At 32.0% G+C, this 22047-nt stretch overlaps 1 protein-coding gene across 2 annotated transcripts in view; it reads right to left on the reverse strand.

Moving 5' to 3' along the window:
• dtn (transmembrane protein 132C dtn) overlaps window positions 1-18365 on the reverse strand; it is a 57198-nt gene extending 38833 nt beyond the window's left edge. For both annotated transcript variants that reach the window (XM_089699103.1, XM_089699104.1), the window contains exon 1: window positions 17929-18365. In XM_089699103.1, the coding sequence (XP_089555229.1) occupies window positions 17929-17959 (31 nt within the window). In that variant the 5' untranslated portion in view covers window positions 17960-18365. The remainder of the gene's footprint in view (window positions 1-17928) is intronic.
• Between the last annotated feature and the right edge of the window lie 3682 nt (window positions 18366-22047).

Raw genomic sequence — 22047 nt, forward strand, 5'->3', positions numbered from 1 at the left:
CTCAGATTAGTTTTTGTGTTAAGCATTATTCTACCTTTTACCTTTTAAAACTTTTATGCGAAGGGAAGTTCAATGCTAAACATACATTTCCGATTGATAGTATTAAGTATACTAATTTGTATTCTAGGTACGTTTTATTCAGGAATTCGATAATTTTTAATGCAAGCAGCATAACTCGCATTCTTGTCCTTGTGTCAGATGCGATTCCATGAAATGTAATTACGTAATCGGAAGTCCTTACTCTACATAGACGCAAATCGTATTCCGCATACAGATAAATGTTGCCGTATTATATGCATGCTATTTACATAATGAATATGCAAGATGATTTAATTGTTATTGTGTTTCTTTAGGCAACCGAAATCAATTGTTTGAACTATTTTGGCTAGACCTTTGTTCTATGCCTAGTTAAAATAATTTAATGAGATCATCGGTCCTCACTTAAAATAGGTACTAAAAAGCTCTCAAATTGTGTAACATAATCTTTATTATAATTTAAAGTCACTATTTTTTTATTTATTGTTAACGATTTATTGTTAGATCATTAGAAGATAATTATAATTATGAAAATTTTTATACTTTTCCTGTTTTACAAAACTTATTCTAACAATACATAGTAGGAAAAATCTTATGAATCACAAGTTGTTTCTTATAAATTATTAAGTTGTTAAAAGTCTAATCATTAAAAACTTGAAACTGCATCCCAACTAAAATGTTGTAACAGAACAGCTGGATTACGTTATAAATTTATTTTACTGGTCATATTTCAAATAAATTCCCTTCGTGAGAGGAGTAACAGCATACAGTGAAATCTGTATCGAATGATTAAGTGACGATGAATAAGCAGTGCGGTATCTCGTTTGTGGGTAGATCCAGTGCCTTTGCTCTCCAGTTACATTCTCCTACATGATATGTACCAATATAAATATTGTTCTAAATACATATTCACTATTCATTAGACGCTCATCTTAGAGGAATAGACATGACAATGACGGCTGTTATAATTATTAAGCCTCAAACTTAGCCTCAAATGTTTAGCTAGGTATGTTCTCTTAGTATTATTTTAATACATATTTCTTCATTTTGATTTTATCGGTATCATTAAGGGGATTAACAAATGTCTTATTTTATTACTTTCATGTGCCATTAAAATGTTGTCAAATCTCACTAACATTGTAAAAAATATACCGCATTATCGTTAATAATAGAACCATTCATCATCTAAAACCCCAAAATGTTATTGTTGCTTATGTCAATGTAATAAACAATTTCTATACAATACAAAGGACCGAAGTTCGTAAGTCCAGTATTATACAGGGGTTTCATATTAATATTTATGACCGGAAAATTATCATCAAAATGTATATCGGTTTGCAATTTAGCCTTTGTCGACAATATAAGCAAATAATAGGTTACTTATGTATTGTCTATGTTTTATATGCACATATATAATTTGACCACATTGATAGAAAGATCGTTTACCTTTTTACTCCGGCTTTAATCTAGTTAAGTACAGAATTGTTTGCTTTTCTTCCGGATCCGTGCGTCACGCTCCCTCTTGGCTAATTAAATTTACGCCTTTTACTGTTATTCTCGTAAAAAGGAACATATTGTTCTTGTAATAGGAACGCAATTAGATGCAAGAAAAAATAAAAAATATATTATGGTACTTAATCAACTTTTATGTAGATTATATTTTATTCTGTAAGGCTCACATAACACGTTTTCTGAATTCTCCAAAGTGTAATATTTTTTAATTTAAGATTGCTTTACATTATCTCTCTGTTAAAGATAAAACGGAATAAAGTGAATATAAATGGGTACTTATACGATTGAAGAAATGTAACCGCTAAACTTACAAGATATTTGATAAAGCATCGAAACTTTTAATAAAATTTTATTATACCTACATATATTATTATTCTTTATTTTCGCTCAAAAACCAAATCGTTGATCTTCTAAAAAAAAATACACATAACGACGTACCTACCTATGATTTACTTGTCTGAGAATCTATCAATACATCGTCATAATATTATATTTAGCGTTCCGCTTTGCAGACATGTAAGTAACTACTTTATTATTTTTAACGCTTCCTGTTAAACTTTCCCGGTAAAATATAACAGTGCACCTGGTGCAATATTTTACCAGCATTCCCCATAAATCTCCACATGCGCACACGCATTAGAGCACTAACTCGACCCAGAATCCTCAACATAAACACCACTTGCTTACCCGAACACTTCATAATCAATTTGCTAAGCATATGGAAGTATTAAGTGTTGAAATTCAAATATTTATCTTCAGTTCCCATACGTAAGCGCAACCGACCGTTGACCCTGGTCGGTCGTATGGGCGCCTTTAGTCGTGAGTACATCTACTTTTTGTACAAAAGCTGTTCGCTCTGGGAGTTGAGATATTATGTTGACAACTAAAAGTTCCTCCTACACGTATCCCGCGTTAATTCTGATGTTAAGTAATGAGGAAGAGGAAGTTGTTAATGAAACTTCGACGGCGTTTCGTCAAAGATATAACGGTAATTTAGTATCTTGCATAATTTTAGTATGAAATTTGAATTAACATAAAACCTTTAGAACAGAGTAGATTAATTTTAATTGTTTAATGTGTTCTTTAAAATATTGAATTGTATTATTATTATACGAGTACCTAATAGAAATCGTAAAAATCATGTTTGAAAAAGTAAATTAAATTAGAATAAGTAACCTCCGTATTATTTTTTAAGTAAGTACCTAATGTTTTTTGCATACGATTCTTATGAGTCAATATAATTCTTGTTTTCTTATAAACCTTCAGAACTTAGCACTAACAAGAACAACCTAGACAAGAACACCAGACTAGAAACCTTCTAATAGTTTGCAAAATATTATCCTCCACAACAAATATTGTACGTTCGAAGTATTCTTTACTAGTTTATCCAACAACAATATTTGCTTTGTACAAAGATACGGAGCGGGTCGAGTATAATATAATTTTTGTAACCCAATTTTCCACGTTCCACAACATAAAGTAGGAGTAGTGGGTTGACAATTCAATTTCCTTATAATATTTTAGCGTTGGTTTGAGCTAACGAATTTTATAAAATAGTGTAAAAATGTTTGGTCGCAATTTTAAACCAACTTCATTATTTGTGTTAAAGAGTAATGCTACCGTAATAATCGATGCTACCAATTAACGGAATAATAACATATTGGCCACAGAGTATAAACGGCTGTAACATCATAACGAGAGTGGAATGAAATGGTTTTGTGTCGTATTCCACCGGGCGCTCGCCGCGGGTCAGCGAGTCGCGGTGGACACGAGTCAATTTAATTAAAACGTCGACGCGGCCAATGCACCTAAAACGATGAATGCACCGAATTACAATCTGTATTCAATCAGACAATGCTGACGCAAATTGTATTGATAGATTACTTTATTGATGAAAATGTTCTAAAAGCTTCTGAACAAACCGAACAAATCGTTAGCAAATGTAATTCGCAAATATACAAGCCTTTTCAGTAACTCATATCGTTAGATTAGATCATCGAGGTAATCCGTTTCTTTATTTTCAAAAGTTCAATAGGATTACATTGGTTAGATAAACAAACTCTGCTTGCAGAAATGGGAAAACCGAGGATTCTGAACAATCCATAACGGTAATTTGCGGAGCTTTCGTCGTATAATTCAAAGGTCCCGTTTCATTAGCTCCATATAAAGGTTACCTGAGCTCTCTGCCATTGCGAAGACTCAATTATACCATTATTTCCTACACTGAGGGTAGCTTATTACGTTATGAGTTGGCTTTCTTCCTAATAGCCCTTAATGACTGTGGACATTTTTTTGCAAAGAATGCTAAATTAGTAGAGAGTATAGACTAATTGATAAAGAGTCAGTATTTGATCAGAAGGGATTCCATCTTTTTTTCTAAGTAAAAGAATAACAAGGCAGATTAATTGAGAGTTTTAAAATAAAACAAACTTAAAAATATTGAAAATAGAGCAAGTTACATCTCAGTTATTATTAACGTAGAAACAAGAATGTTCGTATAACTTCATACGATTTACAAAATAACTATGAAATATGCGACTTCAGTAAGATTGTAGTCTTTGATTAGCAAAGAATGTTTCATAAAATACATATCTTCTATCTAGAAAACAATATATCATACAACACAGTGTCTTTGTTGTGACATTCCAATGTTTAAAAATTACGTTTTATACAAACTACTACTCCTTTTCATACAACTACTTTTATTAAATAATGGGCGCCCCATATTTAAGACAGAAGCGGAAAGGCTTATATGTTATGAGCCCAATGAAAACCTTAGTATGAATATTTATTTTCTGATGAATACCTGTAACAACAATATGGAATCAGCGCTAAGCCCATTACAATACTGTGGCATTGCATTGTTAAAAGTTTATTCATTCTTTTTTTAAAGACAACCAATACATACCTATGTTTTATCTAGAAAAGTTTTATTCAATTTTGTATTTACATATTAATATGTTGTTTTTTTTTTCAATATATAATCTACTTGTGGTTGTGCGGTGTGCAACATATATACTCTTTCAAAAAAAAAATGATAAATATACTGATCAATAAAACCGGGTAATAGAAATCTGGTTCGTTTAGTAGAATACCTATTGATTGAGTTAAATCCAGATACGAGCTAATCACTACGTAAAAGAGGTGTTCTATATCCCAAATTCGACCTCCTAAGCTAAAATCAGTTCCGTCTGATTGAACACTAATCGACAAACCCAATCACGTTTGTAACATTCGTGATTCGTACAAATACGAGTATATAATTAAATAGTCTACGTAGTTTATTGCTGCTATCTTTTTGTAGAAACTAAAAGTACCTAATTCAAATACTAATTTAACTTAAACATTCGTTGAATATTATGATTAAGCATACACGATGGATACAAATAGTTCAAGGAAATTTATGTACAAAACAAAGTTTGTAGAGCAAGTAAGCCTTATGCCGAATTTTCAGAGTTTGCAAGACTCGACAACTCGCTACGAAGTAGCATCTGAAATTCTTAAGAGCTTTTGGTATTACCTAAATTAAGACGTAGTACGTTGACTGTATTTAAATTGAAGAGAAGTTGTGCTCGTATTGTCTTGTGTTTGAATTTATACAAGTACAATACTTGTAGATATCTAATTTCCGAAATAAATGACATATTATAATACATATATGTATAAGACGCAATGGAGAAATTATATATTTGTTTATTTTTTTCACATTAGCTCTACAAATCTCTACAAATTGACGATCATCGAATTTTGGAGATGTGATCAAAGTAACAACAGAATGCAGAATACGAATAACATTTAAAAATCGCAAAACATATTCCCTCTACAAAAGTATAATTTTGTTAACTCTTGTTATTTTATAAATACATAATTGATTTTCTTCCACAAAGGAAGTATAGTTCTTTAATCTTAAAGCTTTGCCATTTTGTAGCGAGCGTTTTGTTGACAGTCCACGATTTAGATGCAATCTTTTAATTACATTGAACCCGTTTGTATAAAGTTAAGTAATTTTGAGAATTTATTTCCACATAAATCCCATGCATACAAATTCGAATTTATATAAACAATTTCCGTACGTATACAAATTATTTTTGTAATGAATCATTCTTGCATCATCTGAGGACATAAAGTCTAATCGTCTTCACGGGAAATAGCTCAGTTTTATTGAAGAATGGCAATAAAACACCTACCTTTATTGACCTGCCATTAAAATTTATTGTCCAACATTATATTGTGTATATTTAAGGAAAGGTTTGTTTACGCATGTCGCGTCTTCAATTTAAAATAGACTGAATGTTCGGCAACATTTTAACAGGATGTAAAAGTCACTATAGTTACAGTTATATGAGACCAAATCGTAACTTTTTCATTACCCCTCTACATGACACGTCTCGCCGGCGTCACTGAAATGTGAATGGCTAGACAGTAGACGGCGCGGCACCGCATTGTGCATTACCACTTCTTTACGAAAACGAGTTTCTCTTTAGGTGTTTTCTTTAAAGTCCTCGACATGTGTACCTACAGATAGTGACTTCACTTTTATTCACCGTGATTTTCAGCGGGAACAAAGTGCAACGTTCCTCAGACGCCTTCGTTTATTATTATCCACACGTATCGCTGACTTATCGTGATCGTTATCTACACCGCTGTGGTCGTGTAATTAAGCTCCATAATTACGTTAGACGAAACAAAGGGGGCGCATCGTGATACCATTTGAGGGAAAACCTGCCTTTCCCTTTTTTTGCGAAAGCCGAAAGACCTATAGAACTCGCAATAAAAGAGAAACCGCACTATGTTCAAGCGTTGGTGTTAATAAAAAATATTAGATACGTCCCTATAGATAGTGAAATATGTTTTTTGCATCGATGAATTTTTTATGATCGTTTGACATTCGAATCCGTAGAAACTAGAAATTATACACAATACATGACGCAAAACCAAACGAATAGCTTTGTGTAAACTCACATTATAATTTTAAAGAAGAGAGTCTATGTTTTGGATTTTTTATTGGTTTTATACCCGCATAATTACCTGAAATCTAAATTTATACAGTAAGAGGAAGAGGGATATGCAAATTGCAATGTATATGTAAATTATGCATTACTTATACATATTTTGCATAATATATGCGCTAGTACATTCTTCGCAAGGGTCAAACGCAAAGCCTATTAAAACATTAGATCAAAAGATTATCGTCTCAGTTTTTACGTATTTACTGGAATTTATCAGACCGTTTATGACTTACTAGTTAAGGGTTAAGATTAGTAACAATTTATAAAATAATGAAATTAACTCATAAACTATGCATATAACATTTCAAGCTCTTAATATTAGGAAACTATTTTCGATTGAATCATTTCGATTGGTTATGGTTTGGCGTAGGAAATAAAAGATTAAACTTAATATAGCGGCTTTAGTGTGGAACGTTTAACAAAAGAAACTATTTGATGCATATGCACGATCATCACTATTGGAACCTCGGCTAGCATTCTTACAGATGAAATCTTTTGTGACTCGATTCAGTAAATTAAAAGCGGTTGAGTAAGCTTTTACGAAAGCAACTCTTATTTAACTGAACACTCGTGTACCAATACATTTGCTAGCTAATAGTCGAAATTCTCCCTAAGACAGAATTCTATTCTGTCGTCACGTACTAGAATGCACTTAAACAAAGCTGTTCTTGGAAGTTTTAAAGTAAATTTTTCGACTGAAGCAAGTTACAAACGGTGCGTGTCCCAAATGGCGAATGTCGTTAACTTTGGCTGGTTATAAATCTTCCGAATAGCTCTCTTTATCGGCTTTCGTTAAACCCTGCAACAGACACTTCAAAGTGTATATCTAAAGATTTTTTAAATTGATCTGTCGACCAATGTTTATAGATCCATCGCCGTGATTATTTTTATAAGATGCATTGATCTTGATTATGGAGTGATGTTGTTTAAACAAATATTTTAACAGTTTAAGTGTACCCTTTCACTTTTATGAAATAGGTACTTCACTAGTTAATATTATTATTGTGAAGAACGATTTATATTGAGCTTTTATGAAAGAATTGGTGTTCTTGAAATATCATGAATCAGTTATAAATACCTGTCAACATCTTTTGATATTTTTAATATACATAGTAGTTATCTACTGCCACACAATTGTATATTTTCGTTGCTCTTACCAAATATAAACATAAATTCACTCTTGAGTACGTAAAACCGATTGAAAAAAAAGCTTGTTAAAAAGCACGTTCATCCCGCTTCAAGTAAAATATATTTCTTATTTTGCAAAGAAAATATTCTATTTCGTTTTGCGGAAATAGGAAAGGTATTAATGCACGTTAGCTTTGAAACGGCACAACAACGAAACAGGTCGGCAAAGATTAATGGACTCAAAATTGCATCCAGTAATGCAATAACGCCGACTTTGCGAAGCTCAATGTTTTGTTGTTTAGACATGTGACCGTTTGAATGATGTAAGATTTCACAGTTTCATCTCTAAGATGAGCTGCATGTGTTCATTATTGTTCCTGGAATTCAACTGTGTTCTACTCTAATTTGTATTACTTTATGTGTAATATATTTTTTTTTAATATCTCCTAATTACAAATGTTATAGAAAGCATTGAAGAAAAATTTAAATAACCGACTAGAAAGACAAAAAGCTCCACTTTCAAAGCTAGTAATTTGCACTCTCCTAAAGCAGTTAGAAAATACAACTTAAACTATATCATTTCATTTAATTAAAGTAGGAAGAGTAAACTTCTACAATGTCAATAGACTCCGTAGTTCTAGCAGTGTCCATTTCACTAATTAAAATGCTTTTAAGTGCAGCTTAACCAATGGCATAGGCTAATAAAATCGAGCGACAACGATTACTGCTTGAGCCGGGATTATTACAGAATTACAAAATGAGAGCCAGGCCTCCTAAAAGGTTTATATAATCGGTTATAAAGGGGATAATACGGTTTTATGGTCTGAAAAGAAAGCCAAAAGTTATGTGGGCTTATACACCGTGTTGTCACTAAAGATACTGTTGCTTTAATTGAGCTAAGTTTGAAGAGTATATTAGTTTAGTTGAGAACATACCAAAGTTAAAAACATGAGATTGCAATAATTTAAAATTATCAAATTGCTTGCTATAATGAAGTAATCAAATATAGGTATCCCTTGAAACTTTTAATCGACATGCAAATTAGAATACGATTTTAAACTGTATTTATACTTATCTAAAATTGCATCTCTTTATAATAACGCGTGAAATTGCATTAATTACTATAATTACATTATCGTAAATACAGTTGGTGTGTATTTATGCGGTGCATAAAATGACAGTGTTGTCTGATAACCACTGCAGCTTAAATATTTGCAACTATTGTTATCACGTCAATAATTTAATGGACTGCACTATCCATGCTTACAGGATTGCAAACCATATTATTATAATAAATGAACGTGAAATACTCTTTATATGAAACAATTAATGCGTAAAGTTTGGTATTTCAACAATTTCCAGTGATTTGGTATGAAACATTTTAATAAATGTAAACATAATATTTTAGTTCGAAGAATTCGAAGCGTTACCCTGAAATTTAATTAATCGAATATTTATAAAATATCTACAATAATAAATGTATACTTTCAAAATATAGCAAGAAATCTAATAAAAACACAAATTATAAATTTTATCAAAAGCGTATTAATCAGTAGGCACCTGAACATACATACAATGTTTACGTTCTAACTAGCCCTTAAATGTTCTATTACGATTAGAATAAAACAAATTCGCAATGACCTCGGCATTCAGTAACTAAATAAACTAAATAGAGGGGTTAGTAGAGCTCTCCCTAGTCCCTACAAACTATCCCCTTAAGAGGACACAGATGCCCGCCCTCCGCCAAGAGCCATTTAACGTTCAAGGGTTCCAAAGGTTCAATTGTAGTAAATATTTTTACGGTATTTATTAAGTACTTTTTTCTGAATGAGACGAATCGATATCAATAATATTTTATCAACAAAATTAAATATTTTAGTGAATATTCATTTGTGCACATTTTTACGCGTAAAAATATATTGAATGATAGATTTATTATGTTAAATCTCTATATATGTAATATTTATCCACCAAGCGTGTTATTCTCCGTCATTTTGAATTTTTAAATTTTCTATTATTAATTATGTTATGTATAAAAAGTAATCACATCGTTATTGCAAACGTAAAGTAAATAGCAAATTTTACTCAGCTTTTTCGGAGAACGATAAAGTTGCAAAGTTTTAAGAATGAAGGGAATGTGTTTTATTGTATGACCCCTCATATGTCTGGATAATCCCCTCTTCGAGAAACCCGGCGCCCGTATCGCGACACGCGGCGTGGGGCAAAAATTTCTACTCAGATTTCTAACAGCTAAGCCCGATATAAAGTATCGATAAAAGATAACTCGTAACTCCTCATTGAAAGGAACATCGATAAATTATGTATTGAACAAATCTTTGCGATTTATGGTAAAAAGTTCGCGTAGACGACAGGGAAAGTTGCGCTAAAAGCAAATAAATCTAATTGAGAACAAATTCGACTCAATGCTATACTTATACATTACTATTATAAAAAGTACAATTTTAAAGTTAAATACGACATTAGCAAACAAATTGAGTCCATTCATAGAAAACTTGAAAACCGTAAGAATGTTAAGTGAGCTCAGAGCAATGTTTGAGATTTGTATCAAGTTGCTACCGTGTTACCCACATTATGTGGCTTCATGCCGCAAGTTGTATACCTACTTCCATATATTATGAACACTAATAGGTATCAACTATCAAGCCAATGGCTTATTACAAAACAGGCCCGATTAATCGTATTAAAGCAGTTATGCGCAACCCAATGACCACTCATGAATAAAAAAATGTATATTATGACAATTTGCATTTTAGATTGGAATGTGGACTACCGTTTAGATTAAACATGTTCTAATTTAAGTTAATCTCACGTTCATGCAACCCATCCCGGCTTAATCTTTCCTGATACAACCCCAACGAAAGCGTAATTTTGGTATGTAGGTTAGTACGAGATTAAAATATGAATCTATTTCGGTATATATTTAGCAAGTTTTACGCGCAAAAAAGGTAATCCACATCTGAAAAAAATGTAGTTTATCTACATTTATTAGCAATGTAAACAAATCTTTTTTTAAATAAGTAATCATACTGATCAATCAACATAATATGCATAATTAACTTTTAAAATTTCTAAAGTACCTATATTATGAAAAAAGACATCGATGCGAACGATAAAACTAATAACGGCCAGTATTAATCATTGAAAGGAGCTTATGCATTATACTCCTCTTTTGTGACATAATCCGTATTAGGTATTGAATCTTATGAAGTCATTCCTTTATGTGAGGCGATCGATAGGTCGCGCTCAAAATAAATGGAACAATGGAAGAAGCGATATCATTGGAATTGCTTAAAATGCTTTCCATGTATCGACGCGCCGACCGCTCGCCCTACACCGGAACTAACGTAATATATTTGTGAGCCTTATCTGTACACAAATTTAACAGTTAATGAAAATAAATCATGTTTAGAAAATCATTAATTTCACTGGAGTACAGGATGTGAGATGAGGGTGTGATTATCGAGATAAACCTGTGCGGGTCACGAAGTTAATGTTATGGTAATTGATTTCTCTTATTCTTAGGTTACTTTCTATGGAATAAATAAAATATTATATCGTCACAGTGGATGATGCAGCGAACCCTTCCAGTTTTAATTAGTAGATTTCTTACAAAGTGTAGTTTTTAATATCAAATGTTGGTATACGTAACTTTATAACTCGCAAATTAAGTTATGCAAAGTTGATATTAATTAATTAATGTATCCAACACTATCCCAATTAAGAAGCATATAAGTATATCAAAAATGTATTCCCATCTTTTATACTTTAATATTTTTTCTAGTCGCAAGCTAGGTATTTTCATTTATTTAATGAGCTCATGAGCTCTATGGTTAATAAAACCTTCTTGACTTTTTGATGAAAGTAGGCAAACATTTTTTACTCTTATATTTGAACGACAATTTTGAATTGTAGCGACCCAAATGTTTTACATGAGTCTGCAGAATGTTACCCTAATGGATCCATTCCACAATAAGGATTGGCAGAGAATAGAGCTTTCTCATGGCTCAACCTACTCTGCGTAAGTTAAATTGTTGTGCAATATTTTTTATCTAAATATATGAGAGCAAATAAATGCAGCTTGGTAACAAGTGGATCCATATGTTCAAAAAGTTAATACGTGAGAAATAATTCTGCATGACATTTTTACAAGAACAAACCACTAGATACGAAATGTAGGTAGGTACTGATACAAATAAAAAAAATCATGCATTAGGTTATGGAAATTTTCAATATTTTTTTTAATTTTGCGGATAAATATTTCATAGCACTATGTTGAATAAATAACAATTATGAATTATGCATTTTAAATACCGTTACCTATATTCACATAAAATTGGATAAATTATGATTATAAGTTTAGGACCATAGTTCCCCTTTTCCTATGACAATTGTTATTTATTCCATGTTTAAATACAGCTTTAACACGGCTTTGTTAGTAGAGATAGCAAATAAGGGCGATTTATATTTAACGAGTTATTTCCTCGACCATAATTGTTTTTAATTTAAAACATTCAATTAGTGGCTATTAGTCATTATACAATTCTGCTCTTACACATACTATTGAATGATTGCGGTCAGTAGATAATTGAACTTTTAAATATAAATTGCTGATGCAAACGTGCTGAACTTTAACTATCACATCGTAATAATTGGTTGTATTCATAAAAATAATGAAGTATTTAAATTAATAACTACTCTCAGTGAACTTTAATAAATTATAATTTACACCAAAAACTGTTTAAGCGCCTTCAATATCACATCCAATTTTATGGACAATGTAGGCGACGTTGAAATATAATAACAAAACATAATTCCTATTGCGTAAAAGCAATCCAATCTTCTAAGCACACATGGTGACTTCATAAATCTCGTGTCAGATCGCTACAAGCGGGCTGTGTGTCATAAATACGACGGGTATGTATGTCAAAACATGGGGATTTGGGCCCTGTCTCCCGCGCCTGCGACGGCCCGGCGTTACTGACTGAGATAATGAGAAAAAAAAGATTTATGATCAAATGTAATCAAATTTTATTATCGTCCGTACGACCCCATACCATTAAACATACATAGTGCTTTAATAGCAATTCGAAATTTGTCGTTTACTATTCCACTTCAAAGAGCGCGCTATGTGAAAAGCTATTTATTTCAACGCCATTACGTAACGACATGTGTGCTTTCTTTATGTAAGTATACATGGAATGAATGAAATATCCAAATACCAGGATCTGTTGCCAACGAGGTCGTGATTGTGAGTCGCATTACCATAAAATTTTCAGTGGGAATGTAGTGTTGTAATAATGTCGCGTCGAATAGAATATAAACATTTCTACGCACAGTACGTACACCCTCTTCTCATCCTCCTCGACCTTCTTTGGCCGTCTCTTTGACCCAATTACGTACAACATATTACATTTTTAAACCGCACAAATAACGGCTTATATATTTTATGAGACGCCCATTCCGGCACCCATCTTTATTAATATTTGCTCTGAGATCGAGGCTATAAAAATTTGTATAATTAATTTGGTAACAAATATAACAGTGGATAGTAAATTCACTATCACGATTTGGATTGAGTTTGCCACGATTTGCCGTTAAATTTTTCGAGCAAGTAGGTTTCGAGCCGAGCCTTCTTTTTTAAGATTCTCTGTCCAGGATGACGCAATTGTTCATGTTTTCAGTCAAATCTACCAAATACCGACAATTTAGTAGTTTTGTTAATTTACTTTTCCCACCCAAACGTTTATAATTGTACAAGCTGACCCAATAAGTCACGAACGTCACACGCTGCGCTCCGTCGCTCTGAACATGACAGATTGTTAATTAATTTAATAAACAACTACAAGTTGACACACTTATCAAGATTACCACAAAATACTGTTTTCAAACTAGCCCGAGGTAAACGCTTGGCATTTCACGGCATCGTAAATCTGGTGAAATTCCACGCAAAAGTTTAAATAAGCCATTTTTTAATAACAAAATGAGTCTCATAATATGTATTTTCATATAAAACGATTCCAACTGTTCCTGTGTTACGCTACGAGTACAACAAAAGCACATAGGGTGCCGCAAAAGGGCCGCTGCCCATATTCGAGTGTTCTGACTTCAATTAGTTATTCAGTTGATTAAGAGTCCCCTTTAGCCACTCTATCATTATCGCTTTACTTTATGCACGTGCCGAGACTAGCTGTACAACCCTCATTCAAGGTCAACAAAACAAAAGAAGTAAATTTTGTACTTCATTGTTTGTTTATATAGCACCTACTTAAGAATTTCTGTTTTAAATAAGTACGAACAATTTGCTATTGTATTTTGAAATGACCAATATTAAAATATTTCAACAACAAAAAGATAAGTTTATACAAGAATTGTTAAAAAAATGAAAATGTAGTAACAATATTTACACAAACATTTCAAAATAATATATACAATACAAAAGACGCTGCCCTATTATATAATGTTACATCTGATATTATTAAAGCAACGAACAATTGGTCGAAAAATAAGAAAATTTCATTTCATTAAATCCCTTTGCTTCTGGGAAATCTTATCAGACGCGTGCTGTTCGAAATAAGATTCGAAATAGAAGAGCAAAAAGCAATTTACGACGAATATTCTTGAGACAGATTTTTATGTAAATGAAAAGAACACGTCGTATAAAAAAAAAGGTCAACAGATGATAAGTTTTAATTAATTTAGGGCTCAAAAGCGTCGCGTATTGTCATTACGAGAAACATGTTTGGCGCTGTCGAATATCGATACACGAGGGAGGCAATAAATAAAAAGGTTATCTTATGAGATAAGTCCCGACGCCGACGTCACCGCTACTGTGAATGAGCAGGGAGGACACTGTAATCGTAAATACCATTCGCAGCCGCCTCTGTGTTCCCCGATCTCAAATATTTGAGCTGTGGAGTGACTAGCTTATAAAAAAGATTTGTTTTTAAATTTCCGTTCCAAATGTCTGCGAAATATTGTAAAAAAATCAACATTAGTAGTTACAGATTTTTCAGTAATTGGGAGTAAATAATTTACTTATTATATCTCTCGAATTAAGTAAAAAGAATCTTGCGCATTTTATGTTATGCTTAATCATTATTATTCTCATTTTTAGACAAAAATCGTATAAACATTGTATTCACTCTATATAAAAATAAAATGACTCTAAACAATACTAGTTAGGTACCTATACCAAAGATATTTTTATGACCGTGAAATTACGATAACCTTTATAATAACAAAGAATTATTCAAACGAACTCATCAATGAATACATATTTATAATTCCGAAATAACTTATCTGCAACAAGAAGTAAGATATTGTAAAGCAAATGTATTTTTTAGTAAGTAATGTATACCCGGCGTAAACGCACACCAATGCGCGAAGATTGTAAACACATATCTTCAAACCAGATGAAAGCTGGCGCCCCGACCACTTATCGGCTCCCTACATTCATTCCGTAACAGACTCTGTCACTACCCCAAAATAGATATTGTATTATTATGAGAACAATGACAAAAATGCATGCTTCCATACTTGTGCGTTTATTTTTAACTCGGGATCCATTTCTCTGTGTCATATCTTTCTCGTAACTCTTAAAATATAGGTACTTATTTTATAATAAGTATAATATACGCAACATAACTTTTATGGTAAATAATTATTTATTTACCATAAAAGTTATATTGCGTATATTTTTCTTTTTTTAGACTTTTTTTACATCTCCATGCTCTCGGCTCAAAGCGTTGCTTTCCTTTCATATACATATATATTATATAGTTTTAATGTACCTATCTGTTCTATGAATTTTAATGTTAAGTACGTCCTATTATCAAAAGTACATAATATTTCAAGGATAAACTCTTTCTTAGTCTATAAAAGTAATAGGTATATATGGACTTTAGAGACCAACGACATGACGTCGTTGTTACAGACTCTACAATTTAAGCTCTACAATCTACAACTTAGCTTAACTTATGCCATACCGACAATGTTTGATACGATTCAACATTACATATTTTATTATTATTGCCGTTTAATGTTTTATCCTAAACCGAAATTCAAATTCTCAAATTAGCAAACAAAATGTAGTCAGCACCATTACTGTGTCCTCACATACATTCAATAGTCAATAGTTTCATTATTAGTACGTTCAACTACCATTTAACCAGACTAACTAACCGAAACGGTATAATGTGCTTCAATTTATACAGTTTAGTTTAACATTCAACGAATGTGTCCAAATCTTTAGGGAAAATTAATAAAGCTCATTTCGTGTAAGACTTCATATTTATTTACTAGCTAAGATGGAATTGTCTTTTGCAAAATTATATCTTACAACAATGATATACCTTTTTTCATATAGAATATGATTAACCTTTTTTCATATAGCCCGTAAATCGATCTACCTACAATTTAAGAGTGTAAATCTAAGCCATTTTTGTACCTACAAAAAAACTGTAAAGGCCAGGTGCGCCCAGCATCCGCCTTTGAGTTTAAACTTGTAGAAAAAAACTAGTTGCAGCTTGAGAGTTGGGACGCCTATTACATTGCGCTCCAGTATATTAAAAGCTCTAATTGCATTTTTATTGGACTATAATTCAGTAAACAGTGTTTTAACAGATACTTAAAAATTGAATGTATTTACATTTGCTTACTCATTAACTAGCTTTAGGAGATTCTGATTTTTAAGGCATAATGCCTTTTTGCAATCATAATAATTGCTACAATGAATGCGAGTTAGTCAAATTGAAAGGGATTACATACGAATAAATAATAGTAGTACCTATATGTATTTGAGTTCCGAAGAAAAAATTCATCTAAGAAAATTAAAAAGGGTACGACCTAAAAAACTATCGATACGCAATTTCTCTTAGTTTCTAACTTGTTCGAAGAAAAAGGGTACATTCTCTGGAGATCCATAACTTATTTTACTCTTATCATGATTTTTTAGGTCATCATTTAAATAACAATGTTTTTAATATTACAATATAAGTACCTAAAAAGTATTATTTTATTAAGAATTGTTTTATTTAAACTCATAAATAATAATAATACTTAGTTCAATCAGGAAACTTTTACACAATGTTCAAGTAAAATTTATTCATCGCATCTGGCATCTTTTTCGTCCATTTTTAAACAAATCTTTGTTAAGAGTTGCCGAGCGGGCTAAGCTTCTTTAATTTAGGTTGGTACCTGCGTTGAACACCTGTCAGTTTCCCCAAATCTTGACCAGATTTAAGAAGGAATACAAATCAACAAATTTAAAGAATTACATATTATAAAGAATGTATCTCACACATAAAAGTAATTCATGCACAATATATTACAAATTATTTTATTTATAAAAAAGCTGCTCAACGGCTGATCGATTTCCGTATCCACTCATTCCGATCTTTTCAATTGTCCTTCATAAAAAGGCGTAATAAAAAATTCCTGAAGAACCCTAAAATTTTGCGTCCTCTTAATAATGCTAAAATTATGTTTGGGTAAGCAAAAAAATGTTCTCTTTTCTTAGAAATGATCCAATTTGTTCCTTTTACTCTCACAACGGCCCTTTTAGAAATCATAACATCCACATAATATTAAGTTACCCCAAGTAAATAATACGTTATCGATGTCTTTATAATAGGTACAATTTGCTGAATACTGAGTACTTTTCTATTAATTAAATAATACGAAATTGAATCCCATAAATTGGTACATGTATAATCGCTACCTTTCCCAATCCTTTAGCGTGAAATGACAAATGCCACTTCCAGAAATAATGGAGGCAATTCATTTTAAAATGACAAGCATTAACTTCGTATGGGAGTAATCAACTTTAAGCCTTTTTGCAACATAAAAAAAACAAACGACGCGAAACCAATTTATGATGAGTCAGTCGTCTTCATGGGAATTAAATTGAATAGTAGTAGAGTTCCTTTAAAGTTAGTTCGCGAACTTTTTGCATTCCGCGGTTTGAATCCATGTAATAAGTACTTTATCTTTCTACTTAAAAAAAACACAACAGCGTGGGAAGTACTTTCAATGAGAAGTTTAGATAATAATTTAAACAATTAAGAACAAGCGATCAAACATAAGTGACAAGAAGTAAGAACGTACCTTCCCGATATAGGTATATATTTTATTTAAGTAATTGTACACATTACCTTTATTTCTTTTTTCTATTCGGATAAATAATAAAAACAAACACAGAAAAAAGCAGCATAACATGACTTACCTGTGATAAATAGTAGTAATAGTCCCCACATGATTTCAGTTTTGAAAGTCTCGGGACTTACGCTGGAACTGTAGCCATCGTCTCGTCAATTAAAACTCTATAATGTTTACGCGCCTCAGCTGACGTCTTTTCGTTTGCCAATCAACCACACACTCGCGCACTGCGGGACCCGCACGCTGCAGTGTCAACGGCCACAAGCTTGAGAAAAACTAGACACCCGGCGAAAGCTGTCTTTCGAGGTCTAGGAGCAGACGCTCAGATAAAGTCTAATTATCCAGGGAATTATTCATTGTTCCAAACGATGGAAACAAAAGTTGACAGGTCTCTTCTGTGATGAAAACATTCACATGGCTCGAGAATGACTAGGAGAGCTCAGTCGAGCGCGATCGCAGCGCACGACGGCTGACTCGCGAGTTGGCCGAGTGGGCCGGCAACTGCGGGGGCCGGGGGATACGCCTGCGCACCGCGCCCGCACCGCACCACCTAGTATTGACCGACGACGCCTCCTTCCCACATCGAACATCCTTAACTAGGCACTACGAATTCTCCTTTGAAAAATCCCTCAATTTCTTCCTTCGAGAAAGATAGGCCACGTGTAGTTTATAGCTCTACCTAGTATGTTCATTCAAAATTTTCTTGGGGAGGGTTCGATTTTCACCTATTTTATTAAATTAAATGAACTTAAACCTTTTACATCGTAAAAGTTTTTATTACCAAACGTTTATGTAACATAAGTACTCCTTGTTACACAACGCCCTCATTGTCAGATAAGTTCCATGTACTTTAAAGCTCTAAGATTTTTACGAATTTAAGCTTTTTCTCTCTCTGGACAGTTACAACTTACAAAGTTTTACAGGAATGTCGAGACATTTAAATTTAATTTTGTTAGGATTTAATTTATTTCTCTCCTATTTGTCTCTACATAGTTTTTTTCTGCAATTTGGTATGTTGATCATTTGGATTTGTTACATCACATCGTTTAAATGGTTACAGAAAAAAAATTATTTAAATTATATTTTGCTTTTGTATATATGTATCAATACAGTCCTAATAAAGTCATTATTTGAGCTAAATTCATTACGACTCTATCTTGCTTTTAAAAATCAATATATCACTTATAATAGAATACTTTTAAAAAATATTAAATAAAAATTAATAAATATACATACTTATCGATAAGGTATTTTTTGCACTTATTTTTTTAAACTAATACTTTAAACTATCCATTTGTTAGGTCTTGCGGTTTGGGTGCTTTATGGAGCAAAGTTGGAGAGTTTGTTTGTCGGTTGGTTTGCTTGAACGCGCTAATATCAGGAACCACGAGTCCGTTTTGAAAACTATTTCACTGTTAGATAGTCCATTTAACGAGGTAGATGATTTCAGCTCCAAGACTATAACAGATTACAATACAAATTAAACTCAGATAATGTCGGGGATAGCTAGATGGATAGTCATATGTGCTTGAACATATTTCAAGCGGAGACCTAGTTGGACTGGAGCCTATGCTATTACCGACGTCATTGAACACTATTTACGGTCGGCAGACCCAGAACAGAGCCACAAAGGCACTACTGCCCCAGCGCCAAGGCCGTGGCTCCTATAGTTATCTACTATCTCTTCTTTTTTTCGGTAATAACTCCATACATTAGAAATCAATGACGCATCTTTTTCACGCTTTTATTTTGTAAAAAAATTACCTCATTTAATTTTTATGAAAATTGAAAAATAACTTTTCGGAGGCAATAGAAAAATAATACTTAAAAACCGTCGTTTATCTCATGATGTTTTGGTCAATCCATTATTTCATGAAGTTTGGTCTATCGGAACAGTCAACAAATAGGATAAATTGGAATATCAATTTTATTTTACACGCTCGTCTAATTTCGAACCCTTTTGCGTATAAGTAGAATTTGTTCGTACAATATATAAGGCGTTTGGCGTTTATTTTTTCTACGTACTTATGCAGGTGTATTATGAGCTTGTAGAACAAAAATGAATAAGGGACCATTTAATGGTCCCTTATTCATTTTTTTTAAACTCTTGAAATAATTTTCACTTTTCTTTATAATTTAATAAACTATCCCCATGTACATCCAGTTACTTAATCTTTAAACAAATTAACAAGTACCTAGGTAAAAGTATAACAATAACTTCGTCTCAGTAACAATGTTAATATAACTAGCTTTTCGCTCGCAGCTTAATTCGCAGTCTCCACTCTCCAGAGATACTGCAGTTCCCGTTTCATATTTTTGCAAAAGATAAACCTACGTTCTCCCTTAATATTAACTTAACAATATAATTTAATAATATAAATTTTTAACAAATTTAAAGAAAGCAAGATTTTAACATCGGTATTGGAGTAAGCGCGGAACATTGTACCTACCTATAATAAACCTACTTGGTTAGTATAATAATTATGTATCTACATATAATACGTTATGAATACAATTAACTCAACAATAGGTATCTACGTACCTACTTCGCTCTAATAATTTTGCACGCCTCATAAGCGAAGCGTTGAGGTGGGTACTACTGTCACTTCGCGCAAAACATCTGATTTTTCAAACTTAAAATGTCTTTATGTATCATACATTGCACTTGTAAGATAATACATACACACACATATTAAGAAAAAACACTATTTTTAACGTTCATGATATTTTTGATGTCATTTTTGTTATTTAAACTAGTTAAAAAACAGTTTAAAAAAGTTCTGTCTTGGACGTCCGTGTGTCTGTATGTGCGGATCCTTTTTCTTGTTAACACGATAGCGACCGAAATACTTTACTAATCGAGTCTTTTTTTTTCTCTTACGCTTGAGTATGCTCAGGAATAGAACCCTTTCATTTTTCAGGGTCTGATTCGATGTGGTTTAATTGTTATTAAATAAACAAAAATAATAATTAATAAATATTTATTTAAAAAAATTATGAGGCGTGCACTTTTGGATTTTCCAAATTATTGTAGTATATAATTACTTAAATTTTTTTATCAAAGGGCTTACAAACTTTAATTAAATAGACTTATAAAATTTCCTGAAGAATGAAGATTCGATAATAAGAGCAAATTAGGAAAAAAGGTTTCGGTTAAAAATAAAGAACATATTTTTCTTAATTTGTCTAATTTGAACATTTTTTTTTAAATTAAATTATGAATGTTTAATATATTTTTTCCAGTCGGTTAAGGTTATAAGCTAGCAGCTCGCCCTTATTAAATATGGATGAAAACATTAAAAATAAAGCCTATAAGATTTTTTTTACTGGTAAAAGCACAATATAGTTCTGTGGGTAAGAGAACGCATCGATTCCAAATGCAATAAGCCGGTACAGTATTTTTTGACTACATCCAATACAAACAATTAAATTTATCATCTTTCATAAATATTAGTGTTGAAGTGAAGATATAAAGATAGGTGTACCTGTGTAAAAACGTGATGGTCGGAATTGAATTAACTTTCAATGCCTAGATATCTAATATTAATATCATATTGTTTGCCTGGGAGCTCAATGAACCATCTAGTTGTTTAGTATCTATAATAAAAAGTTACCGAGCCAACTAACTTACCTCGATAAAAAATATTTTTATGGATAAAAATAACATGATTTTTTATAAAACTCGAGAAAATAAGCAAAGCTCACCGATATAAAATTTAACAAAACTTTTTTCCAAGAACTCTCAAGAGATCCGTGATTTTGGTAAAGATCATAATGCAGTTTAGGTAGGTATATTCTTTGGTTGTAATGAAAAACTTTGCATCTTTTTATATTATTATGTATTAACATAGACAAATATACTCAAGGTATTAATATAAAAATTCATAATGCAATAAGCGAAATTAACAATCAATTCAGAGCAAACACGTTCGATTTTTTCTTTTTATTGTTTTGATGGATGTGATAATTATAATGTACTTAATAACTTAATAATATGTTAGTAAGTAAAACCGGACAAGGCGTCTTTATGAACCAAGCTAGATTTATTAGTGCTTAACGAAACACTCTAGGTAGGTAATGTATGAGGATGTTTCGTTGAACTCGAAAAGCTTTCTGGTACGCTTTAACCTTAAATATCTACTTGTTCATTATTCAAATTATCACTCGATTTGATGGTTACAGGAAT

Source organism: Colias philodice, chromosome 9 (genome assembly GCF_061535455.1).
Source record: "Colias philodice isolate Cphi_HAF_F1 chromosome 9, ilColPhil1 Martin Lab GWU primary, whole genome shotgun sequence".
Lineage (NCBI taxonomy): Eukaryota > Metazoa > Arthropoda > Insecta > Lepidoptera > Pieridae > Colias > Colias philodice.